The sequence below is a fragment of the Mauremys reevesii genome, linkage group 3, assembly GCF_016161935.1.
Source record: "Mauremys reevesii isolate NIE-2019 linkage group 3, ASM1616193v1, whole genome shotgun sequence".
Taxonomy (NCBI): Eukaryota; Metazoa; Chordata; order Testudines; family Geoemydidae; genus Mauremys; species Mauremys reevesii.
The window spans coordinates 60688807-60710274 of NC_052625.1; the positions used below are offsets into that span (position 1 = coordinate 60688807).

Here is a 21468-nt window from a genome sequence, read left to right on the forward strand (position 1 = left end):
TTAAACCCTTAAACCAGAGAGGGCTTCAGCCTGTAGGGCAGGGGCTTCTCAACTTTCTCCTTTCTGAGCTCCCCCACAACATGCCATAAACACTCCAGGGACCGGTCGGGGGAATGATCCGGGCTCCGGCCCAGGGGCAGGGCGGGGGGGGCCCACAGGCATAGTGGGTGTGGGGCAAGAAGGGGCTAGCTCAGGGCTATGTGCCGGTGGGGGAGGTAGCTCTGAGTGCAGGGAGGGGGTAGCTAGGGGCTGTGTGCAGGCGGAGGGGGGGAAATTAGGGGGCAGGTAGAAGGTCAATAGGGGCTGTGTGTGGGCTGGGGGTAGCTCAGGATGCAGGGAGAGGGGTAGCTAGGGACTGTGTGCTGGGAGCCCCCCGCAGTTGCTGCTTCCCAAAGGCTCTGATGGCCCCCAAGCCAGGTCCCCCCACCCTGGCAGCTCTTACTGGCTGCTTGGGGCTGGGAACTGAGGAGAAGCTGCAACCCTGAGCACCAGCAGGAGATGGGGAACGCTGCAGCTGCCCACTCCATGGCACCAGCCAGAGCAGCAGCTGCCTCACACTGCTCAGAGCCAGGCAGTTTGAGGGGGCAATACGCCCATGCCCCCCAATTCTGCCCATGGGCTCCTGGCTTGAGGCCCGCATGTAAAAACCTCACAACTCCCTGAGAGGTCATGACCCCCAGTTTGAGAACCCCTGCTCTAAGGTACCTATATGGCCCCCACGACAGTAGTATGAGCACCTCACGTCTTTATATGTTTATCCTCACAACACCCTCTGAGGCAGGGCTGTTATCCCCAATTTACAGACAGGTAACAGGCACAGAGAGATTAGGTGACTTTCCCAAGGTCACACAGGCAGTCTGTGACAGAGAGTGGAAAAGCACTCAAGTCCCCCAAACTGGCACCCTAAGTAGTGGGCCATCGTTCCCCCCCCCCAACCACAACATCCACCAGAGAAACGTTCTGCTCTTTTCTTGTAATGTTTAAGATTTCAATGCCTGTGTCCTTTGTTGTGCTAGACATGCCTTCCCCAGCCAAGCTCCAGCCCAGACAGAACCCATGTGGGATCCCCTGCACAGGCCCAGTTAGCCAGTGGTCTCCAACGCTGAGGCATCAGCTGTGATATTGGGTGACAAGCAGCCCAGATACCCAGGGCAAGAACATGGGTGCCAGCAAATAATCACATAACACCACAGGAGAGCCCAACCTTCACATCTGCCGCTACCTTCTAGAAAGACACTGATGAGATTGAGCCAGGACTAACTAAAGGAAAGCAACTCCCTCCCCAACAGAACTCTGCCCAAACTGGGACTAACAGAGGAAAAAACATCTCAAAGTAAGGCAGCAAAAAGCTACTTCAAAATGCCCATTGGTTACTGCAGCAAGAAAATCATCTAGCACAACAGCCTTCAAACCACAGTTCAAGCCTCAAAAAGCCATTAGTCATGGTCTTTTGTGGCCCAAGCTCAGCTCCCAAAAACTCAGACAGCTCTTCCAGCCACCTCCACACCACCCTCTACTTGTCTGAGGATAAGAGATCCACCTGCGACTCAGGGGTGAGCCAGGGGTAAAGGCAGGGAGAATGAAAGGCAGCACAGATTCCAGCGCCCTTCGGCTAGTGTACAGACCCCCTCCCCGCCAACCACTGGGACAGCTCATGCCTGGGTCTGATTTCATTTCTAGTATACGGCCCCTGTGGGGCAGAGGCACTTACCTCTATCCCCTGCACTGATCTGGAGAGACGAGACCGGGACATCATGAGGAGAGGCTGGAAGATGTTTCTGTGCCAGGTCCTTTCCCTCCCAAACCAGATATCAGAATGTTTCAGCCCACAAGCACAGTTGGAACAGGACATTTGTCTCTCTCTTTTTCTGTCACGCGGACAATGCTGCACTTAACTAAAGCAGCTGGAACACGAGCCCTTCAAGGCTTGATGGCCACTGAGTAGAAAGATGTGGTTTGCCCTTTCTAACTATGCAGAGAGCTTGCCTGGCTGTTAGAGAATGGGGACAGGGAGGCTGGGTTCTGTTCCCAGCTCTGCCACTCGCTTCCGGAGTGACCTTGGGAAAGAGTCTTTGCCCTGCCTACTTGCAGCTGTAAAACAGGGAGGGCAGGATGAGCTGAACACAGAAATCCAGAGAACATTTAACAAGCAGAAAATAAAATGCTAGCCCCAGAGAGCATGCTCTAGTCTGCTCCCTGCCAACTACGCTGCCTGAGCCTGATACCTCCTAGTAGGCCTAGAAAGAGCTCCCTGGTGGAAACTGTTAGCTCCTGATTGCTCCTGGCCTGGAACCCTGGGTCATTATCCTAACTGCTTCCACCAGTGTGGGTGCAAAGCTGCAGGAGACAATAGCAGTGAGTTAACGCTGGGCCTACCAGATCCAACAGTCTCTGTGTTGCTTGAAATGCCCTAGGACCTCACCTGAAGTTTACTGTTGGAACGTACTGCGTTATTAGGTTATGAAACCAGATCCAAGGAGCCAAACACAAGCAGCTAGAGGGCTTACCATGTAGCCCAGAGCAGTTTAAGGATGAGCATAGCCAACAAGCCATTCCTCCTCCCAGAGCAAGGGAGGTTTATGTGCAGACAGATGACAGCTGTGTGCATTTCACTGGGAGAAATCATGTAATGCATTTTTGATGCAAATCAGATGCCCCCCTCAAGCCCCAGGGAGGCTCTCAGTGTTGCAGGGTGAGAGAACTTAGCCTCTGACCAGGGCCGGCTCCAGACCCCAGTGCGCCAGGCGCGCGCTTGGGGTGGCATTTTGCCGGCAGGGCGGCAGGTGGCTCCAGCGGACCTTCCGCAGTCATGCCTGTAGGAGGTCCCCCGGAGCCGCGGGACCAGCGGAGCCTCCGCAGGCACGTCTGCCAGAGGTCCCCCGGAGCCGCGGGACCGGCGACCGCCAGAGTGCGCCCCGCAGTGCGCCGCCCTGCTTGGGGCGGTGGGATTCCTAGAGCCGCCCCTGCCTCTGACTAAGCCACAGCCTCATAATTTTCCATTTCTGCATCTTCCAACCTATTCCCCCTTGAAGTACCCACCATTCAGCTTGTCTCTTCCTCTGCCCTCCTGCTGCTGTGCCACTCTCCCTCCTCCTCCTCTGTGCCTCTTGCCCTCACAGTCTTCCCCACCCCCATCCTGAAAAGCTTCCTCCCCCTTGGTGAGGACCCTTTCCTTTCAGCTGGGGTCACTCCCTTGTCCTTGTCATCGCCATCAAGATGATGCTTAGCTAAGCAAGCGATCCTGTGACCTGGGTCATAAGCCTTGTACTCCCTTCCCCTTCCTCTGACTGTTGCTGGGACTGTGGCCTGACAGCTTGGGAGCTCTCTGAGGCAGGATTAGCTTTGGGCATGGTGAGTAAAGGGAAGAGCACTCTTTAGGGACTCTGCCCATATCATCTTTGGCCCAGCCCCACAAAGGTATTTAGGCACCTAATTCCAGTTTTTAAGCTCCACTGTGATCTACAAAACTCCCTCTTGGCTGCTACCTAGCCCCCTAGGCACCTAAACTCAGCTGCCACCTACATTTTCAGGGTAAAAGGGGCTGCCTGGGCGTATGTGCCCTGGTGTCTTTCTTTAAGTGCCCAGCTGCCTAGCTTCAACTTAAGCCCCGAGGCAATACCCAAAGGGAGGCAGGGGGAAGAGAAAAAGGAGAAGCACCTGTCTCCTATGTGGGGCCCAATCCAGGGGGGATGCTCATACCACATCCAACAGATCAGACCCCATTCAAAATCTAGCAGCAGCACCGCCACTCACCTTATAACTTTGAGCCCTGTAGTTAGGCTATTTGTGTTGGAGTCCCCTGTCCACTTCCCCCTCTCTATGCCAGAGGGAGGGAAAGAGTTTGAACAGGGGTCCCCCCCCCCCCTCAGTTGAGTGCTTGAACCACTGAGCTATGGGATATTCGGGGGGGCATCTCCCTCAGTCTCTCCTGTTGAAGCTGTTCCTTTGCAGATAACTAATGAAGAGGCCTTGGGCCAGAGACAGAATAGCGCTATAGTCCTGTGGAGGAGGGAGATCCCAGGTCCAGTTCTCCTGCTCCAATTATTAGTTAGCCAAAGTGAAACAGCTTCAACCGGAGAGACTGAGGGAGCCTCACATGAGAGTATCCCATAGTTCAGGGGTTCAAGCACTTTCCTGAGAGGTAGGAAACTCCTGTTCATAATCCTTTCCATTCCCTTCTCTTCTTACAGGGAGAACCTGGGTCTCTCCTACCCCAGGAACAAACGCTAAGCACTGGCCAATAATTATAAGGTGGGCAGTGACACCATGTCTTCCTCCAGCTGTTTTGAGTGGAGGTAGACAGAGGCCTAATTTACTCTCATAAGAAACAACTTGGGTGCATAGCTCCAGAAGAGGGGCAGGCCTTAGGATACACCCTTCTTATCGGCATCTCCCACGGGCTAGCTTAGGCAGCTCCTCACCTTGTGCGCTGGCTTTGGGGGATATTAGTCTTAGGCCATGTCTATGTGGAACAGGGTGCTGGCTAGGAGAAACAAGCCAGGCCCCTGTTAGCCCTGTTCCAGGGGAAGAAGGGTAGTAGTTGGGCTGGCTGAGGGGCCATGCCCTAATTACCAGAGTGGGTCCACCTGCAGGCCTGGGTAGCCAGCCTGCCCTATAAAGCTGGCTAAGAGACAGGAAGCAGGGAGAGACAGGAAAGGGAGGAGTGTGGGCTCTAGATCCTTGCTGGCTGGAAAGTTAGTCTCCCAGAGTGTTGGTCTCTGTAAATAGCTGTACATAATAGGTGGTGGGAACAGACACAAACAATAAAAGGACACGGGTGCTGCACTTCAGTTGGTCTCTGACTGCGTTTGTGGAGGGGCTGGGAGAAGGCACTGCTACACTACGCTACAAAATGATATGGACTGAACTTATGTTGGCATATGGCCACTGCAGTTATTAAATCACTTGTGTGCATGCACGCTTGGCTCCTGGTGTTAGCGGTGTGTGTCCTCACCAGGAGCTCTTGTATTGATTGTATCCTCAGGGTGAGGCATTGTGGGACAGCTCCTGGAGGCCAGTAACAGTTGACGTAAGCAACGCTGTCTACACTGACACGCATCGACCTAACTACATTGACTATAACTCTACACCACTCGGGGAAGCGGTGTTACTAAATCAGTGTAGAGGGGCACTTACGTCAGTGGGAGCCAAATTGAAGTGAAGACACTTCCACACCTAGGTCAACACAAGGCAGCTTATGTTGATCTAACCCTGTAGTGTAAGCCCGGGCACCTATTTCTCTCTGTTCATTGTAGAGGGTTGGTGGCTAACTCCGCTTTTGTGGCACCTGGTGTTGTTCCAGTGATTTTCTAGGTGCTGCAAAGTGAAGTGTTGCAATATTCAGCCTTGCAGCACCGTTGTGGCTCTGGGCCTTTAACTCTCTTCCCTCTCATGTATAGAATGGAACATGATAGGTCTTTGAAAGGGCTACCAACAAAAGAATCCTCCAAAGAGGAGACTGGATTGGGCTGGTGGCTAGTACTCAGCAATGCCATGTGGGAAGCGTAAGTTCTAGTCCTGGTTCGTTGCTTGCTCCCAGCACCGAGATCCCTGCAGTGGACGGGTAACAGAAAACAAGGCTGTACTCTCTCAACAGTGGGCAGTGGACACCTTGTGTAACCATTGGGCTCCAAAGAGAGTGTTCTCACTCATGTCTTCTTGCCCAAGAAAGGTCATGGAGAGACAGTGCCTCCCAGGAAGGGGCCCAAAACTGGGATTCTTCCTGAGAACATCCTCCCCCCCCCCACACCTATCAATCAAATGTGCCCAGCTGACATCCAATAAAGCACATGGAAAATTAAACCATAAAATAATTCACTGCAACAAAGTGGGGGCAATATATCTTTAATTTTTTTTTAAGTATTACAGTATATTCTTATAAAAAGGTGCAGATAAAAAGGACACTACAGGTTTTTTACATTTAATTCATTTATAGTCTTAAACTGACCAAGAAATGAGGATACACTAAGGCATTACAGCAGCACCGGACCTCTCCCCAGCTCCTGCAGGCAGCACTGTGCCTTCTAATTTAGCATGTGGGGGAATCCAAAAGTGGCCAGCAAGTTTCAAGTTAACCTAATGCAAGGAAGTGAGACGGCTGGCTGAGATGAGGTCCTAGCAGGAGCAAGCACTGATCTGAAACATCTGACGTTTCCTTTCAGCACTGTGATATTTTTTTAGGAAGCCTTTCCAGATGGCGGTTAGAAGGGGGGACATTAGCTGGGCACAGAGGGCTTGCAGCTGGTGATAAGCCCTTCTAACAATGTACTGTATGGAATTTGTGGAACATGCTGTAGGCAACACAAAAGCAAACTAATGGAGTCAGATGCTGCTCCCAGTTATATTGGTGTAAATCCAGGGCAGACTGACTTGACCACACTGGATCTGGACTTATCCTGCTAACAGAAGAATCTGGCCGTAAAGATCTATAGCGCGTTCCTCCAAGAATGAGAACATAGTGAAGGGCTTTATGACTCTCCGAAGTATCTTAAAAAGACACCACCATCAGAGAACCCATAGCCCCCGTTCAGCGCTGGCAAACACATGTAGCCCTACGAGATCACAGGTGCTGTGTTAAGCAAAATGTGGACAGCTTTGTTTTTGCCACAAATCCCATAAGGATTAAGTAGCCTTAATCAAACTGCCCATTGGGATCAGTAGTTGGGTGGAGCCAATCCATGGGAGATGTGCAGGATTTAAACTTACATTAAAAAACAAAAAAAATCTAACCCTTACAGTTGTAAAGAAAATCTCCCCAGTGTGCAAAAAAAAAAAAAAAATAAATGCTGCCTCCCAGAGACTGCAGCCAGAACAGAATGATACCTCGGAGTGGTGAGGACTGTCTCAGTAACTTGTTGACTCTGAAGCCTAATGATGATAATGTAAAGGACAACATTGTTCTGTGTTAAGCACTTTTGTAGAAGCATCCTGCTCCACTGGGATGATGGGCAGAACTGGGGATTGTGGGCGGAGTTTGAGGAGAGTGCTAATACCTTTTAGCCCACTGCTCGGGATTCAGATAAAATAAAATCACAATGTGCATGAAAGTAACAGAGCTGTAGTTGGTCTAAAAGAAAAAGCTCAGGGAGGCATGGGCCAATGGGGATACAAAACCCCAGGGAACGCTCCCTTCCTCCCCCCCTCCAACTGCTGACATGCAGCCCTGCCCGGAATTGCCAAGCAGACCGGCTAGCTGGTGTAATGCCCTGGCACAGTCTCAATAGTCTTTGCTGTAGTGCGGTGCATACATGCAAACATAGCAAACTAAAATAAGGCAAAATAAATAGAGGTGTCAGATTTACAGCTTCCCCCTAGAACTTCCTAAAAACCTTAATTCTTTTTAAAAACATTTAACCAAAATAAAAAGAAATTACCCAGAAACAAAACTGCATACATCATGTACATCATGAACTGTACAACCCATCTCCATTCCCCTCAAAGACACTTCGGACACACGCCTCCCCCTTCACTACCCAGCTCAGAGTGCGAGCGCACCTGGAGAGAGGAAACATTCCTCCAAAGAGGCTGACCGTCACAGAAATGCCCACCCCGTATCTTTCCCACAAGGCCCCTCACATCCTCTCTCGCTTCCTCGGACACCCCGAGCACATTACAGACATGCTTCTGAACAACACCCAAGCCATATTCCCCTTGGGAAGTCTCTAGCCACTAAGCACTAGTCCTGCTGCTGCCGCCACTGGGGCTGGGTGTGGATTTGGTGCCTGGATCTTCAGTCAGCTGCAGAATGTGGACTGGCCTTTCTGCTCCCATGTTGTGGAGCTGCTTTGATGTCAATTGTCCTGGTCTCTGGAAATGTGACTGATTCAGAAGTGTGACCCAGACCAGAGAGAGCGAGCCAGGGAGGGACTTGACTAAGCACTTGTGCTAATAACTTTTCTGTGGCCGCCTGGGGCAACCCTCTTAACAATAATGGGCTTCCATGGGGATAATTAAGGGTGGACTTGGACCCTGGGGGCCAGATTTAAGGAGATAGAAGATACACTCTTCTGTAGCAGTGAGACTCCAGGGGAGGGACTTGGCTCAAGGGGGGGACAGGCAACGTTACTCGCAGTTGGGCTGAAAACTCTGCCACGGATCCAGAGGAGCTGTGCTGGTGGGAAAAGCTGAGGAGAGTGCCAATTGGTACACACCTCTGTCTGTTCAGCCTATCCACTGTTGGGGCCGGGCTGGCCCCTTACAGCTGCCCCATTGCAGAAGAAGTTGAAGCTATGTTGCGTCACTGTAACCTGGTTCCCTGGTGGGAGAACTTCTCACTGCCTGAGGCCTCTGCCAAGGTTTGCACCAGTATGACTCTAGGATTAACCAAATCCCAGCTCTACTGGCAATTGCCCCCGATAGGTTCTCCTGCAAGCTTGTCCTCTGCACCTTGCACATGCCCTGGCCTTCCTGATCTGTTTCCCATTGCCTTTCCTTCCCTGGGATTTGCTGGTGCATAGTGGGCCCATTGTCAGCATCCCTCTGGGGCTGGCAGGAAGGTCTTTGGGAAAGTGGTTGAATCCTTCTTGCTGGCGTAGGGTTTAAGTACTCAAAGAGCTGCTGGGAAGGCTTCAGGAGGTGCCTTGGTTAAGCTAAGAAAGAAGCGATACTTAAAGCTGCCCTCCTGTGGGCTGCTGCTTTCCACCTGCCAACATGCTACCCCAGGGCTGTGTGTGAGCAGCTCCTGTAGGCGGCTGAATGGAATGGTAGGACACAGGAAGGTCTGTAGCCATGCCGGTGCTCTTCCCCTATTTTCCTTCCATGCACAACAAGCCAAAAGGGCCAGCTGCACGCTACAAACATCCCTACCCAGAAGGATCCTGGAGGTATCGGAGTGGGGTGGAGCAAGGCCTGGACAGCAGAGAGGCACTTGGGGGTTACCAAGGCAATGGCTGAGAAGATTTGGGCTCTAGCAGCAAGTCCTGGAGCTGTGAGATCAAGGGCAGGTCCACAGATGTGCAGGACTCCCGTGATTGCAGCTGATCCCCTTAAGGTGAACATGCCATTGGGTCCCCACAAGGGAAAAACTGAAGCTACACCTACCCTGACTGTTTCAGGGAAACTCTTCCACAGCTGTAGCTTGGTGCACTCCACTGGTGCTTGCAATGGCAGGAGTGCTAGTGTGGACTGGTAGGGCTGAGCTAGGACCAGAGCAGGTAGAGATGGGACAGCTCCTGGGATGCTGCAGGGTCGGGCTGAGCCAAGATACAGAGGAGCACAGGGGATGGAGGAGAAGCAGCAGAGCCCCTATGACGTTACAGGGCAAGTCTCAGCTGGGGGAGCAGATCCCAGGGATTGGGGAAGATGGGGGATTGGGAAAGCACTGCAAACTGAGCCCTCTCATTTAACTGTTCTCTCTCTCTCCCCCTTCAATTCCAACACTTGTATCCTCTTCTTCAATGGAAATGGACATTTTATTTCAAATCTTGGGAATCGCTGGCTCCTAGACTCAGCCAAGGGAAAAAACAACCACCAACCAAAAGCCCAGAACGGAGCTCCTACGGGTTCTTACGGTCTCACAGCAAGCACCAGTCACTGTGTCAGTGATTACAGCCCATATCCTGTGAATTGTGGGGCCCTGCTAAAACAAACTCATTCACTTGAGAACAAAGACTAGGCAGGGCAGCACAACCTTCATTTTCCTTCCTTAGCCAGTTAGCGGCTCTCCAGAGAGCTGTGTTTAAACGGCACAAGGGAGTCGCACTGAGTCACAGCACCCCTAGGTCTAAAATCAAGATGGAAAGTGGTCCCAGCATGAAGGTGGGTTCCAGGGCAGGGCCAGCTGCTCTCCCGTCCCATGTGGCCAGCCACTTCGCATCACACGAGAACATGTTAGCAAGCTTTTCTCCCTGTTGCCACCTGTCAGCGGTAAGAAATGCTGCCAACCTTCATGACTCAACGCAAGTGTGTCCAAGACCTCACCAGGGGCCTCCTCCCAAGAACATTTTGCTATGGGGTAAGTGATCAGAGAAGGGGACCATGCTGAAGGCGCCTTACGATGGAGAAAGCAGCCTTGATCCAGCATCAGAGAGACAAACACTTGATGCTGAGAAAATGGAGCTGGAGTCGATTTATGGGCTCCTGAAGGCTTTTCAGTCACAATAATCTAAATCCAGAGTACGGCCCACAGCTACCTGGTACAGCCCTATGTGCTTTGTGCACCCGTCTGGGAGTTGGAAGATTTCACCGGCTCCCTTCGACTCTCGCGCACAGAGATCTCTGCAAATCTTGGGCTGGACTGTGCAATTCTGATCAATGGACAGTGGGCTTCTTTGTAACAACCTCCCCCTCTCTGCCTTTGCTACATTCATGGCAGTGCAAGGGGACTAGTGTGTCAGAAAGCCTAACGCAAGCCTGCTGGTGATAAGCACAGGGTGGGGAGATGCTAGCTCAAATTCAAGGCTCTTCCCCTGAGCTGAGTTCTCTTTGATATCTCAACCCCTGTTGTATTTTCCTTATAAAATGGATTAGTCTTAGACTGGGGGCCAAGAGGGTACAACTCTAGTGAAACCATGGAGTCACACCTGCTTACACCAGGGTTGAAATCTGACCTTGGTACTAAACTGAATTAGTGAGTGAGCATTAAAACCAGGGAAGATAAACCAGGTTAAAAAATCCCAATATTTATAATCCTTAAAAAATCTCAGACTTGGAATTTGGAGACTACCAAACACTAAACTCAATGTATACCAATTTGGCACGTATTACGATCTCATATGGCTCTCACAGGGTGGGTTATATGGCATGCTTTAAAAAAATAGTGTTGGAATAGAGCACTGATCTAGTACGGGGACAGCAAGAAGCTTGTGAATGTAATTTACAAAAGACATTTTTTAAAAATCTATTTTGGAGTTTTTAAAAAATTGCTTACAAATGTAAGTTTTTTTCCCTTGAACTTTCAAAACCCGGTATGAAAATACAAAATCTCTCTCCTAAAAGGTGCCTGGGTCTGCCACAATGGACATTTCTGTTAACTGCTAATCCCCAAGGGGGAAGGGAATAATACTGAAGGAGAATGCATGCAGCTCTTGTAAGATACCAGCTCTTCACCATGAGTATTCTGCAAAGGTGCAGTGGTCTGGAATGTCATCAATAGGGAAATTCTAGGGTGGGAGACTCAAAATACAGTAAACAACATTACAGTTTTAAACTTTTTTTCTTATCTCCATAGTTTACATAATTATTTAACCTTCCAAGAGTTCAGAGAACCTCCACAGTGTGTTTCCCCGATGTTGTCTGAATATAATACTGATCAGGCAGTGTGCCTGGGGCACGGAGTTTTGTCCTGCAGACTCAATGCTGAGACTGAGATTAAGTGACATTTGGAGAAAAATAAAGCCAAGTAATTAAAGTGACGAACTGAGCTGTTTCTGACTTCCTCCAGATTCTACGAGATTTCCTGCTGTTTGTTTTTTAATGCATATTTTGCAGAGGATGGGTCTCTTTCTCTCATCTAGTATCGCATCCAGAATACTACTTTCTTTCTCCTCCTTTTTCTCTCCGTGGGAAGATAACCAAAAAGTTCACTTAAGGAAGACAAGACAAATGAAACTGTGACAACCTGCATAAGCTAGTCTCATTTCTAGAGTCGTGAAGGTGAACAGAAATAGCAACAAAATAGTCAGTGTCTTTCTTGTTGCCTTGTTTGTTTTTGGCTGTGTGCTTTACATTTTTATTTTTTAATACAAAAATTCCTATTAAACACTAATTTTCAAAGCCCTCGACCCATTTAGATCTGTGTCCTCCTGCTTAATTCCTGTCTTGTTTATGGCACCTTCATTGCAAACACCATCTTCCAAGTGGAAAAGACCTTGGGGAACATGGCTGTCCTTTGACATCTTCACATATTATGATGTTTTATGGTTTCCGCAGGGGTTTGCTGAGAAGGCCAACTTCCTAGATGCAAGCTCTAGTTCGTTCCAATAAAGTTGTAGCTGGCACCAAGTGGAAAAAAAAATATCCCATTTCCATTGTCAGTGATCCCATTTGACTGTCTTTATTTAGGACCTTGTGATGATCCCATACAGTTCCCAATTTCCATTGGGTTGCACTAACAAAATGATGCAAAAGCACTATGAAATTATCAGCACTGGGAGGCTATTACCCTCCTACCCTTGGGCAATGGCAGTAGGCTCTAAGAGCATCTGGATCTGGCCCCGATCGGCTGTGGATTCATTTTCTAGACTCCAACGCAGAGCACCCATTCTAGAACATGTGTTTCACTCTCTCCCAACTTTTCAGGTTCTAGAACATCCCTAGAAGCTTCAACAGGTTCCAGAAAACGGCTTTAACCAAAAAAAAGAATTCAAAAAAGTTTTGTAAATGGTTTTATCAATTCTGATATTATTGGATTTCGAGCCAGGACTCCGTCTCATTTCCAGACCCCGTCCTTCCCCTCTGAGCATCATTTGCTTTGGCTACTATAGGCCACAAAAGCACAAATAAAAATACACAGTACATGAGATCATCGTCACTGACTCTTTGTAAATCCAGTTCCGGAAAGGAACTCCATGGCAAACTTCCGAAGGCTGCTCCAGATCTCGAGAAAGCGTCAGGTGTGTTCAGAGCCAGCCTGAGACGTACTGGTCTTGCTTAGTCTCAACAGATGGAGAACACTACTTGTTTGTACTTTGGCACACAGCGAACGATCTTCCCCCAGCTGCCGAGTGGTCCACAAGGCCCAAGTGCTTCCTGTTGTCATCAATAGGCCTTTGCTGAGCTTGGAGGCAAGACTCCCAGAAGCAAATCGGCCAATGATCCAAATGGCCCAGTCACAAACCCTGCTGGCTCCACAGAGGCACTTTTACAGCCATTCCACATTAGGCGCATGGGGGAGGTGTGGGAGGGGAGGAAAGTTGGTCATGAAAAGGTAACATCTCTAGCTACGGGCTGGGTGAGCCCTTGGGGGCAACCATCAGCCAATTGCTGTCACACACATTCATCTTTCTTCGGTTGTTCTTTGTCATCATCTTCTTTGGGTTTGTTCTATTTCTTTTAACGTCCCCTCCTTCCTTTTGTTGTTAATAATTTAGTTTGGTCACCGCCCGCTCCCGACTCGTCTCCAAGCCTTGGTTCCCTGAACGCTTACGGTTGCGCTTGAGCTTGGATAAGTCTTTGTCGAAGACCTCGCCCGACCTGAGGGCTGACACCAGGTCGTCGAACTCCCCACTCTCCTCGGAGATGCTGCCGGCCTTTGCTTTCTTTTGTCGCCTCTCTTTCTCCCTCTGCTCTTTCAGCTGTTGAGGAAGACACATGGATTTAGGCTTGGCTGGGGCTGGACAGAATATCGTATTGTTAAGGGACGTTGTCAAGCAGGCACTAAGATACTACGGTGATTGGCATCATGTGGAAAGCTAGATTACAGAGGGGGGCTCAGTCCTGAGCCCTGCTGCACACGGAGGAGAAAGGAGGCATAAGAAACCCCCTCAAACCCTATGCCTGAGCCTGTGGGGGGGATAGCAGCCATACGGGGCTGCTCCTCTATTCTCCTGTGCAGGTGGGTAAGGATTGGGTGGAGCCTTGTCTACCCCTCCTTGCCCCCCAATGCCCCAGCCCAGCATTAAAGGGGGAAGCAAGTAATCTGCAGATACTTCCCTCCTGGAGCAAGGGAGAAGCGGAGACCAAACTCAGAGTTACAATTTGGTTCATGTCCTGCTCTTGGGGCAGTGGCAGCTACATGCTACACCTTATTCAGACTGGGTTGGAAGGTTACAGTCCAGCCCATAGATGAAAAGAGGAGAGAGTATAGACAGATGTAGCTTAGGCCCCAAACTAAGCACAGGGTGTGCTAATAAACCCAAATAGGAATAGAAATGTGGTTATTCAATCAAACCATATGCATTGGGATGGAGTCAGTCTCTTACAGTGATGGGAACACAAAGTCAACAGAAAGATCCAGAAAGAGAAGCCAATTATAAACAAAAAGTGAAGACCACCAGCCAAATTGCACTGTCCAACTTGAAGAAGATGCAGAAAGTCAACTAACAGCATCAGTGATGAAAAAAGAACAGTCAATTATTATTATTATTTTTTTAAAGTTTACTAGCCGAGTTCTTCCCTGGGTGATGCCCTGCTTCCCTGGAGTGACACCAGCAAGGAGTCTGGCCATATGAGTTTGTCTCGCTAACATCCATCTAAGCTTCCCTGCACTGGCTCCTTGGGTTAGGACTGGTGATCTGTCCCACATGCACAGACCCAACCGCGACGCTCTCATTCTCTGTGTCAGCCCCTGGGATGCAGGAGATGCACCTCCATAGATCAACTACAACCCTTCTCTGGGTCAATGAAGGGGTCCTATTCACTACCTCGTCCCTGAAGCATGGTGGCTGATGGGAGGCATTCAGGAAAGTGGGTTACAACAGGGAAAGATTTTCTGGAAAGAAGGATCCCATCAAGTTTGAATACGGGACATGGGGAAACAATACCCCTCCTCCACCAACCTACACAGGAAATAAACCTAATGTGCAACATCCCCTGCTATTCCAGTTCTGACCACACATAGCTTTTTCAGTGCCCCACACTCTTGGTCTGCAGCACCCCCTGCTATCCCAGCCCTGGGCTCCCCACACACAGCTTTGCCTATGTCCCTCACCCCTGACCTGCAGTCTTCCCTCCCCCTCCCCCCTACGCCATCCTAGCCCTTGGCTCCCCAAACATAGCTCTGCCCATGCCCCCCACCTGGGACTGACCATGCAGGACTGACCTGCAGCCCCCCTGCTATCCCAGGCTGTTGAGGCATTTCAGCGCTGCTGACCTACAATACCCACACTTTAACAATGAACCACTTCACTTTTAAATACTAAGCATTAATAAATCGATGCCAAGTACTGGCATTTTAAATCCCCTCGTACAGCACCTCCAAGGATGACGCTGAAGTCCTGGGATTTCTCTTTAATCTCCCCTCCACCTCTGAACCAAGCCAAACAGAGTATTTTAAACATAAATAAATAAAAATAATAATTAAAAAAGCTCAAAGCAGCAATCCTACTAAGCAAGCCCTGGGTCGCAGTAGCTGCTGGAATTAAAGTGCTGGCAGCACAAAAGGAGGTAGAGGAATGCTGAGCTGTTCTCAGGCCTTAGGAACGGGGGAGGTTAGTTCACCCCAACCCCCAGGGACCCACACATCGGAGTTCCAGCAGGAGAATCAATGATGCATGCACGTTCTCCCTGCCCTGTCAGGGCTGAAGGCAGCCTGAGTAACCAAGGCATTGAGGGCAGCTCGGGGAAAGGCTGCTGGTATCTGCAAGGCAGGCACCAGTGTGCTCCTGTGTCACAACACACTGTCCGGGGACATGCACAGAACAGATGATAATCCAGTCTGAACGAAAGCAGCCCAGTTGGCAGGACTGAGGGGGATCTGGTGCCAAGTGCTTCAAAACAGGAGTATCAGTCCTAAAGAAGGACTGTGCAGGGGAGGCAGCCCAATAGCCAGATGGCAACCTCCAGGTGTGGGGAGGGAGGCACCCACATGTCAAGAAGGCAGCTTGGGGGCTGGGACAGCATGCCCTGGTTTGACAGGGCAGCACGACCTTTTCAGGGGAGAAGAGTGCAGAACAGATCCCTGAGGGCTGGAAGCCCCTCTTGTCGGCCCTGGGATTTCAAGGCAGCCACCAGATGTTTCCCCTGATGACTGAGAACGCTGTGTCAATAACAAGGCCTGCAGTGAGAGGGAAAGCACACAGCCAAGGAGCACTTTGGCAGGACGGGGAGTGGGAGGACAAGCAGCCGGGAGAGGAGATGAGAAATGAGGGACAGGTGGAGGAGAGCCAGGCTTGCGGGAGCAAAGGAGACAGTGAGAGGTGGTGTCTGAAGCAGTGGCAGGGATGGAACATGAGCAGGAGAATCGGCTCACTTGGCCCCTGTTCTCTTGAGAACAAGGAAAGAGGCATCCCCTCCCCCATGCCTCTTCCCCCGGGTTCTCACCATGGCCTCCATGCGTGCCCTGCGCTCCTCCTCCTCTTTCTTCTTCCTCATATTCTCCAGATCTTGTTTGGCCTCTGTGAACGACTGCAGGAAGGTGTCGAAGATGCCAAAAAATTCATCTGGCTGCATCTTGCCCTCATTCTCTCCAAAATGCTTCAGTGCCTTGGCGTACTGTCAGACAGGGAGAAGAACAGAACACGAGCATGGCAATTAGAGGGGCTGTTCAAGGGGGTCAAGGAGATAAAGCTTAGGGATGGCTTTGCACCACACTCAAGCCCCTTCAGGTTCTTTTGTGGCCAATGGGAAATCACCTCCGCAATCCCCTGCTAGCTAAGGAAAGCCCATTTGATCTCTCCCCTAAAGTCACCCCTGAAGAAGATGCTCCCCTAACTAGCCAGTTGGCATTTGCAGGCAGATTTGGAGGGCACCAGTTAAGCACCCATATCAAAAAAAACCAATGCCCAGTGCCTGGGGGCCACGGAGTCATTTCAGAGAGCAGCTGTCCAGCCACACTTCAGCAACATCACTGTAACCAATGAGGGAATGAGTGCTAAACTGTGCCTGATCAAATCAGCCTCCTCCCCCACCTCTCCCCTCTGGGTCAATTGATAACTTGGCTGGGGTTAAGGGACTCTTGCCGTAACATGACAGTCTGTTCCGTCATTGGCCTTTTGCGGTGTAATCCCTCACTGTGGAGACCGCTGAGCAAACATAAAAGCAGTTGCCTGGCAGAAACCAGGCTGCAAACAGACAGGGCAGGAGAGGAGGGTAAGGAAAGCAGCCAGCTTTCCCAGGCGGACTTAAAAGAGAGCGGAAACATCAGAAGTGGCCTGTATTTTACAAGGCGAATGCTGCGGCTATAGGAAGCATTTGGAGGCTGCCAACTGGCATGACTTCAGTAACAGGGCAGCCTTGATCTGGCAGTGGTGAAGTCACAGCAAAGCCTGGCTCTGGGTCATGAGCCCTGCAGCCCTGACACAGACACGCCATTAGCAGTACACGCACACATCATCATACTCATCCACTCGGACACAGCCATAAACTCGCCCGCACCCACGTGCCCTGCTGCCGATACTCACACAGAGCCACACGCCCTCTCGACGATACTCTTGCTCCCAACACTGATCCACGCACACACTAGCACCCATAGGCACTCTCAGCCAACACATACGTATCTACACACGCCCCCAGTGTAGATGTTCATACCCTCCCCACAGACACACCCCCGTCAAACCACACCATGACTCTTGCAGGCTATTGATTCACTGCATGTGATCATTACAGAGTACTTCAGGTGCACACCCAATTAATACAAATGACAACAGTCCTGGTCCATGGGGTGACAATCCAGCTGCCCATTCCCCACTTGAGTGTTTTTACAGAACATGAGAGAGACCAGGAGCTGTGCAGTTTGTAGCCCAAACAGGAAATGAGCGAGAAACTCTGGGATCCAGCCTCAGAAGCCCCTGCAACTCTGATGGCTGCACTAGGACTGACATTGGGAGAGGAACAGCATAAGCACCACCACCCAACCTGCACTGAAGGGGAAAGAAATCCCTTAACAAAAATGGATGAAGAAACAGTTTCTTTCTGGCGCTGCCTGTGAAATTTTGCGATTCTCCCCACACTCCCTCTCTCCTTTGCTCTTCCTGTCAGGCTCGTGCAAAGCAGTTTGCAGCAATAGTCTAGTTCTTTTAAACAGTTGCTTTTTGGCAAAAAAACCCAAACAACAGAGAAATTCAGAGTAGCTGACATTAAACAAAATTTGCTGCAAGCAGCACAAGTTGCGAGCATGACAAGAGAATCAGAGACTGTAGGGTGCAAATTCAGGCTGGCAATGGATGCCTGTTGTGTTGAGTTTAATCCCCATCTCTGGACATAGATTGGCAATGGCCCTGGAGGTTTTTCGCCTTCCTCCGAAGCATGGGGCAGGGGTCACTTGCTAAGGAGTGGGTGGATCGGCTTATGTGGCCTGCATCTTGCAGGAGGTCAGACTAGATGATCATAATGGTCCCTTCTGATCTTGAATTCTATGATTCTATGATTCTATGATATATATTTAGAAAATGACGGTAGAGAGTAAGCATTATATGTTTTGGGGGACTCCAGCCCTTCCCCAGGGAGACATGCCAGAGGTTGTGGAGACAGCCCCTTTGGAACCTGAAAAAGAAGATCCGTTTGCTTAGTTCTCTCTTTTTGCCATTAGAGGCCAATCAGCCATGGAGGCCAGGGGGAGGGGTGAAGAAAGAGGGGAGACCTCCGTAGTGCACAGACACTGCCATCGCGCACAGAACAAAGAGCCCGGAACATTCTATGACAACAGAGGACAGATCTAGTCAGGGATTCCTTTCCCGTTTAACTCATTGCCATGGTTTGCAGAGAACTAAAAAGTAAGGCACAAATCAAGACCAGCGACATTCCTTCCCCACACAAAACATGCAGAAAAATGGTCACTCTCTTGTTCTAGGCAATTTCCTGACCTTTGAACTCCCACAAAATTTGCCAGAATGACTCTTATTTACTCAAAGGTGGGCCAGAATCCAAATTCTCAACTCTGTACAGCTTCTCACTAGTATCTAGATCACAAAGGATAAGAGGTTATTACTGCTGCCAGCAGGAAGAGTTGCTCTGTTAGATCAAGTGACAGAAGCTTGTGCTTTTAGCACTGGAGATCCTGGGTGTAGTCCCTGGCAACACCACACAATGGGCAGTCATTACATCTAGCCAAGGTCAGTGTTTGTCACAGAGGTTCTTGTAGGTAGGGATGGGAGCACCAGTGCAGAAATTGAATGAATCTTAATATTGCTCTGGATTATAGAACTTTGGGAAGGTGAGTGAGATGGTGCACAAATACTAAACTGGTTTAAACCAGTGGAGGGGAAATCCCACAGAGTACATAAGTACTGCCTAGTCCCCCCCTTTCCTGGGCCTCTTGAATCCTGCCTACATATAACATGTGTAGTTCCCAAGTGCCATTCTCAATGCCCTCAAAAGGGGGGAACCTGCATGCACACGCTCTACACTCCTGCTGCCATTTGCCCAACGGCTATCATGCACCAGCTACTCTTGCTTCATCAGCAGGGATGCTCTGGTCATTGCTCCTCCCACTAAATGGAGTCACAGAGTTCCACTGTCTCCTTAAAGGTACAATACCCTCGTTAAAGAAAAATAACTATTGGAGAGTCTTATAAATATAACTGGTTCTAGATTTTGAAGTAATGTTGAGGAAGGACTGTCCTGGATGCACTCTGACACCTCATGATGCCACATTTGCTTACTGTAAAGCAATGAAATATGAAATAGAAACATACAAGCTACAATTATATGAAAGGTAACAAATGAACTATGAAACAAAATTATGGTTTATTTAATTAAATGTTTTCTCTCTGGTTCCCACTCAGAAAAAGTGGTAGGAGCAGAGGAATATGAACCAGAAGAATGGATTCTAGACCCAACTCTGCCACTGATATGGCTTTCTGCTAGTCCAGCGACAGTCATTAGGCGGACCACGGGCCAAATCCAGACCGCTAGACGCTTTTGAACGGACCCCAAAAAATCTTAATTTACTTATTTTTTATTATTATTTTCTCTGGAGTTTGGACCTTGACTATACCTTGACCACGAAATTTGGACCTTAACAAAAAATAATTTACTACCCCTGTGCTAGTCACTTTCCTGTCTGTGCTTCAGTTTCCCCATGTGTTACATGAGGATGGTAGATCCCTATCCTCTACTTCATATGGGAGTTGCAAAGATTAGTTAGTTAATGTCTGCAGAGTACTCTAAATGCAAGTATCACTGAAGATGGGATGCTAAGGAAACCTCATGCTGTCTTCAGACCCTTTAAACACACCCCTCTATTTTAGGACTTGCTCTACTTACCAACTGTATCGGTTTTGCAACAAGTGCTTCTCAGAACTTACCATCTCCACCCAGGACACTCCACTGTAAACACATTACTTTCCCATTGCTCACCCTACAGTGCATGAGCAGCATGTGATGCATTGCCACAGCCTTTGCCTTAAAAGCAGCTTTGAAGTGTAAAATGGTCAGGATCATGTGCTGGGTGATTACCACTCAATGGGCCTCCTTGTTGAAGTGGAAATTTCTGATTGCCCGGCTTATCCCCGGCTGGCTGCCCATTAACTCTGCATGTGTGTGTGCGCCTCAGGCTGAGCCTGCTGTGTGCTCCTGGGCTGTCACAATTCTTTACAATAGCTGTCGGCCTTACCGAGAAATGACACGTTAATCTTATTTGAAATAGTGAATTACACACACCCTAGCGTCTGAGACAGCTCTGCTGCATTTCATGCCTCCTTGTGTCAACTCCAGTCCACAGAGACACTCTGGGAGGTTATTCTGGACTACAGGTGGCTCCTTCATTTAGTCCCCTCTACAGTGGGCACAGAGATCTGAAGATGGGTTTGCCATGAACCTCCTGCCCCCTCCGCTCATGGATAGGTGAACTATTCCCCAAGGTGCCATCGAGTCTTCATCACTTGGGCCCTGTTTGTGGCAGGTAATTGTGCGGTTCCTGATAGGCATAATGCTGCATTCTCAATGAATGGACACAAATAAATTGATTGAGCTCGTATCACTTCCTCTAATGATCTCGTCAATGCTTCTATAAGTAGCATCAGCCTGCCCATTACTCGAATGAGAGCCCTCCACCGAAACCACAGTATGCTGCAGGAAGTAGTACTGGTGATTCAGCAGGTGGTATTTTTCTCTCTGACTCGGTCCCTCCTTTCCACCCCTCTGGTGTAGGAAAGTGCTATGCTGCTGCAAGTGACATCTTTGGGGTTAGGACTACATCCCAAGCTCTCATGACCAGACATCACTGATCAGATTGCTGACCAGGCTGAACCCACAAGAGCCAGAATGCTCCAGAAGACAGGCCACTGCCCTGGGAATCAGCATGTCTGAGTTGTATTCCCGATTCTGCCACTGATGCTTTTGGTGACCCTGGGCAAGTCAGCTAGGGTACAGCTACACAGCACTTAAACACCCACTGCTGGCCCAAGTCAGCAGCCTGGGGCTAAGAGGCTGTTCAGGGGTGTAGAGATTCGAGCTTGGGCTCTGGGACCTGTGAGTTCAAGTCAGCTAACCTGGGCCAGCCCTGGGTCTTTTATTCCACTGTAGACATACCATGAACCTCTTTGGCTCAGCTTCCTTTTGTGACATGAGGACAATGGTACTTATGGTAGACTCTGTCGCAAAGTGCTTTGAAATCCACAGATGAAAATCATTATGTAAGTACTAAGCATCATATTATTTTGTGATGTTCTGTGATGTCAGGCACTGGAACATGGATAGAAACTTGCTTATTACTTAAGGCATTTGGGGGAAGATACATGGGCAAAGCAAGATGGAAAATGTGGGTTTTTGGGTGGAGGGAGGATAACATGGGCTTGTATATATTTTTCATTAAAATAAATTCATTTCGACAACTTATCACCCCTCCATCTCATGATATAGCAGGTCTGTAGCTTGTTGCCAACTCTCCTCCCCCTGCCAAACTTTCCACTGAATTCCTCTCTTTGCCAAAGC

The 21468-nt window shown here is 49.5% G+C and overlaps 1 protein-coding gene across 7 annotated transcripts in view; it reads right to left on the reverse strand.

Annotated features, from left to right (window-relative positions):
- Positions 1 to 5834: 5834 nt before the first annotated feature.
- DAAM2 (dishevelled associated activator of morphogenesis 2) overlaps positions 5835 to 21468 on the reverse strand; it is a 258023-nt gene continuing 242389 nt past the window's right edge. For all 7 annotated transcript variants that reach the window (XM_039529310.1, XM_039529309.1, XM_039529311.1 and 4 more), the window contains 2 exons: positions 15919 to 16089; positions 5835 to 13232 (listed from right to left, as the gene is read on the reverse strand). In XM_039529310.1, coding sequence (XP_039385244.1) covers positions 13017 to 13232; positions 15919 to 16089 — 387 coding nt within the window. In that variant the 3' untranslated portion in view covers positions 5835 to 13016. The remainder of the gene's footprint in view (positions 13233 to 15918; positions 16090 to 21468) is intronic.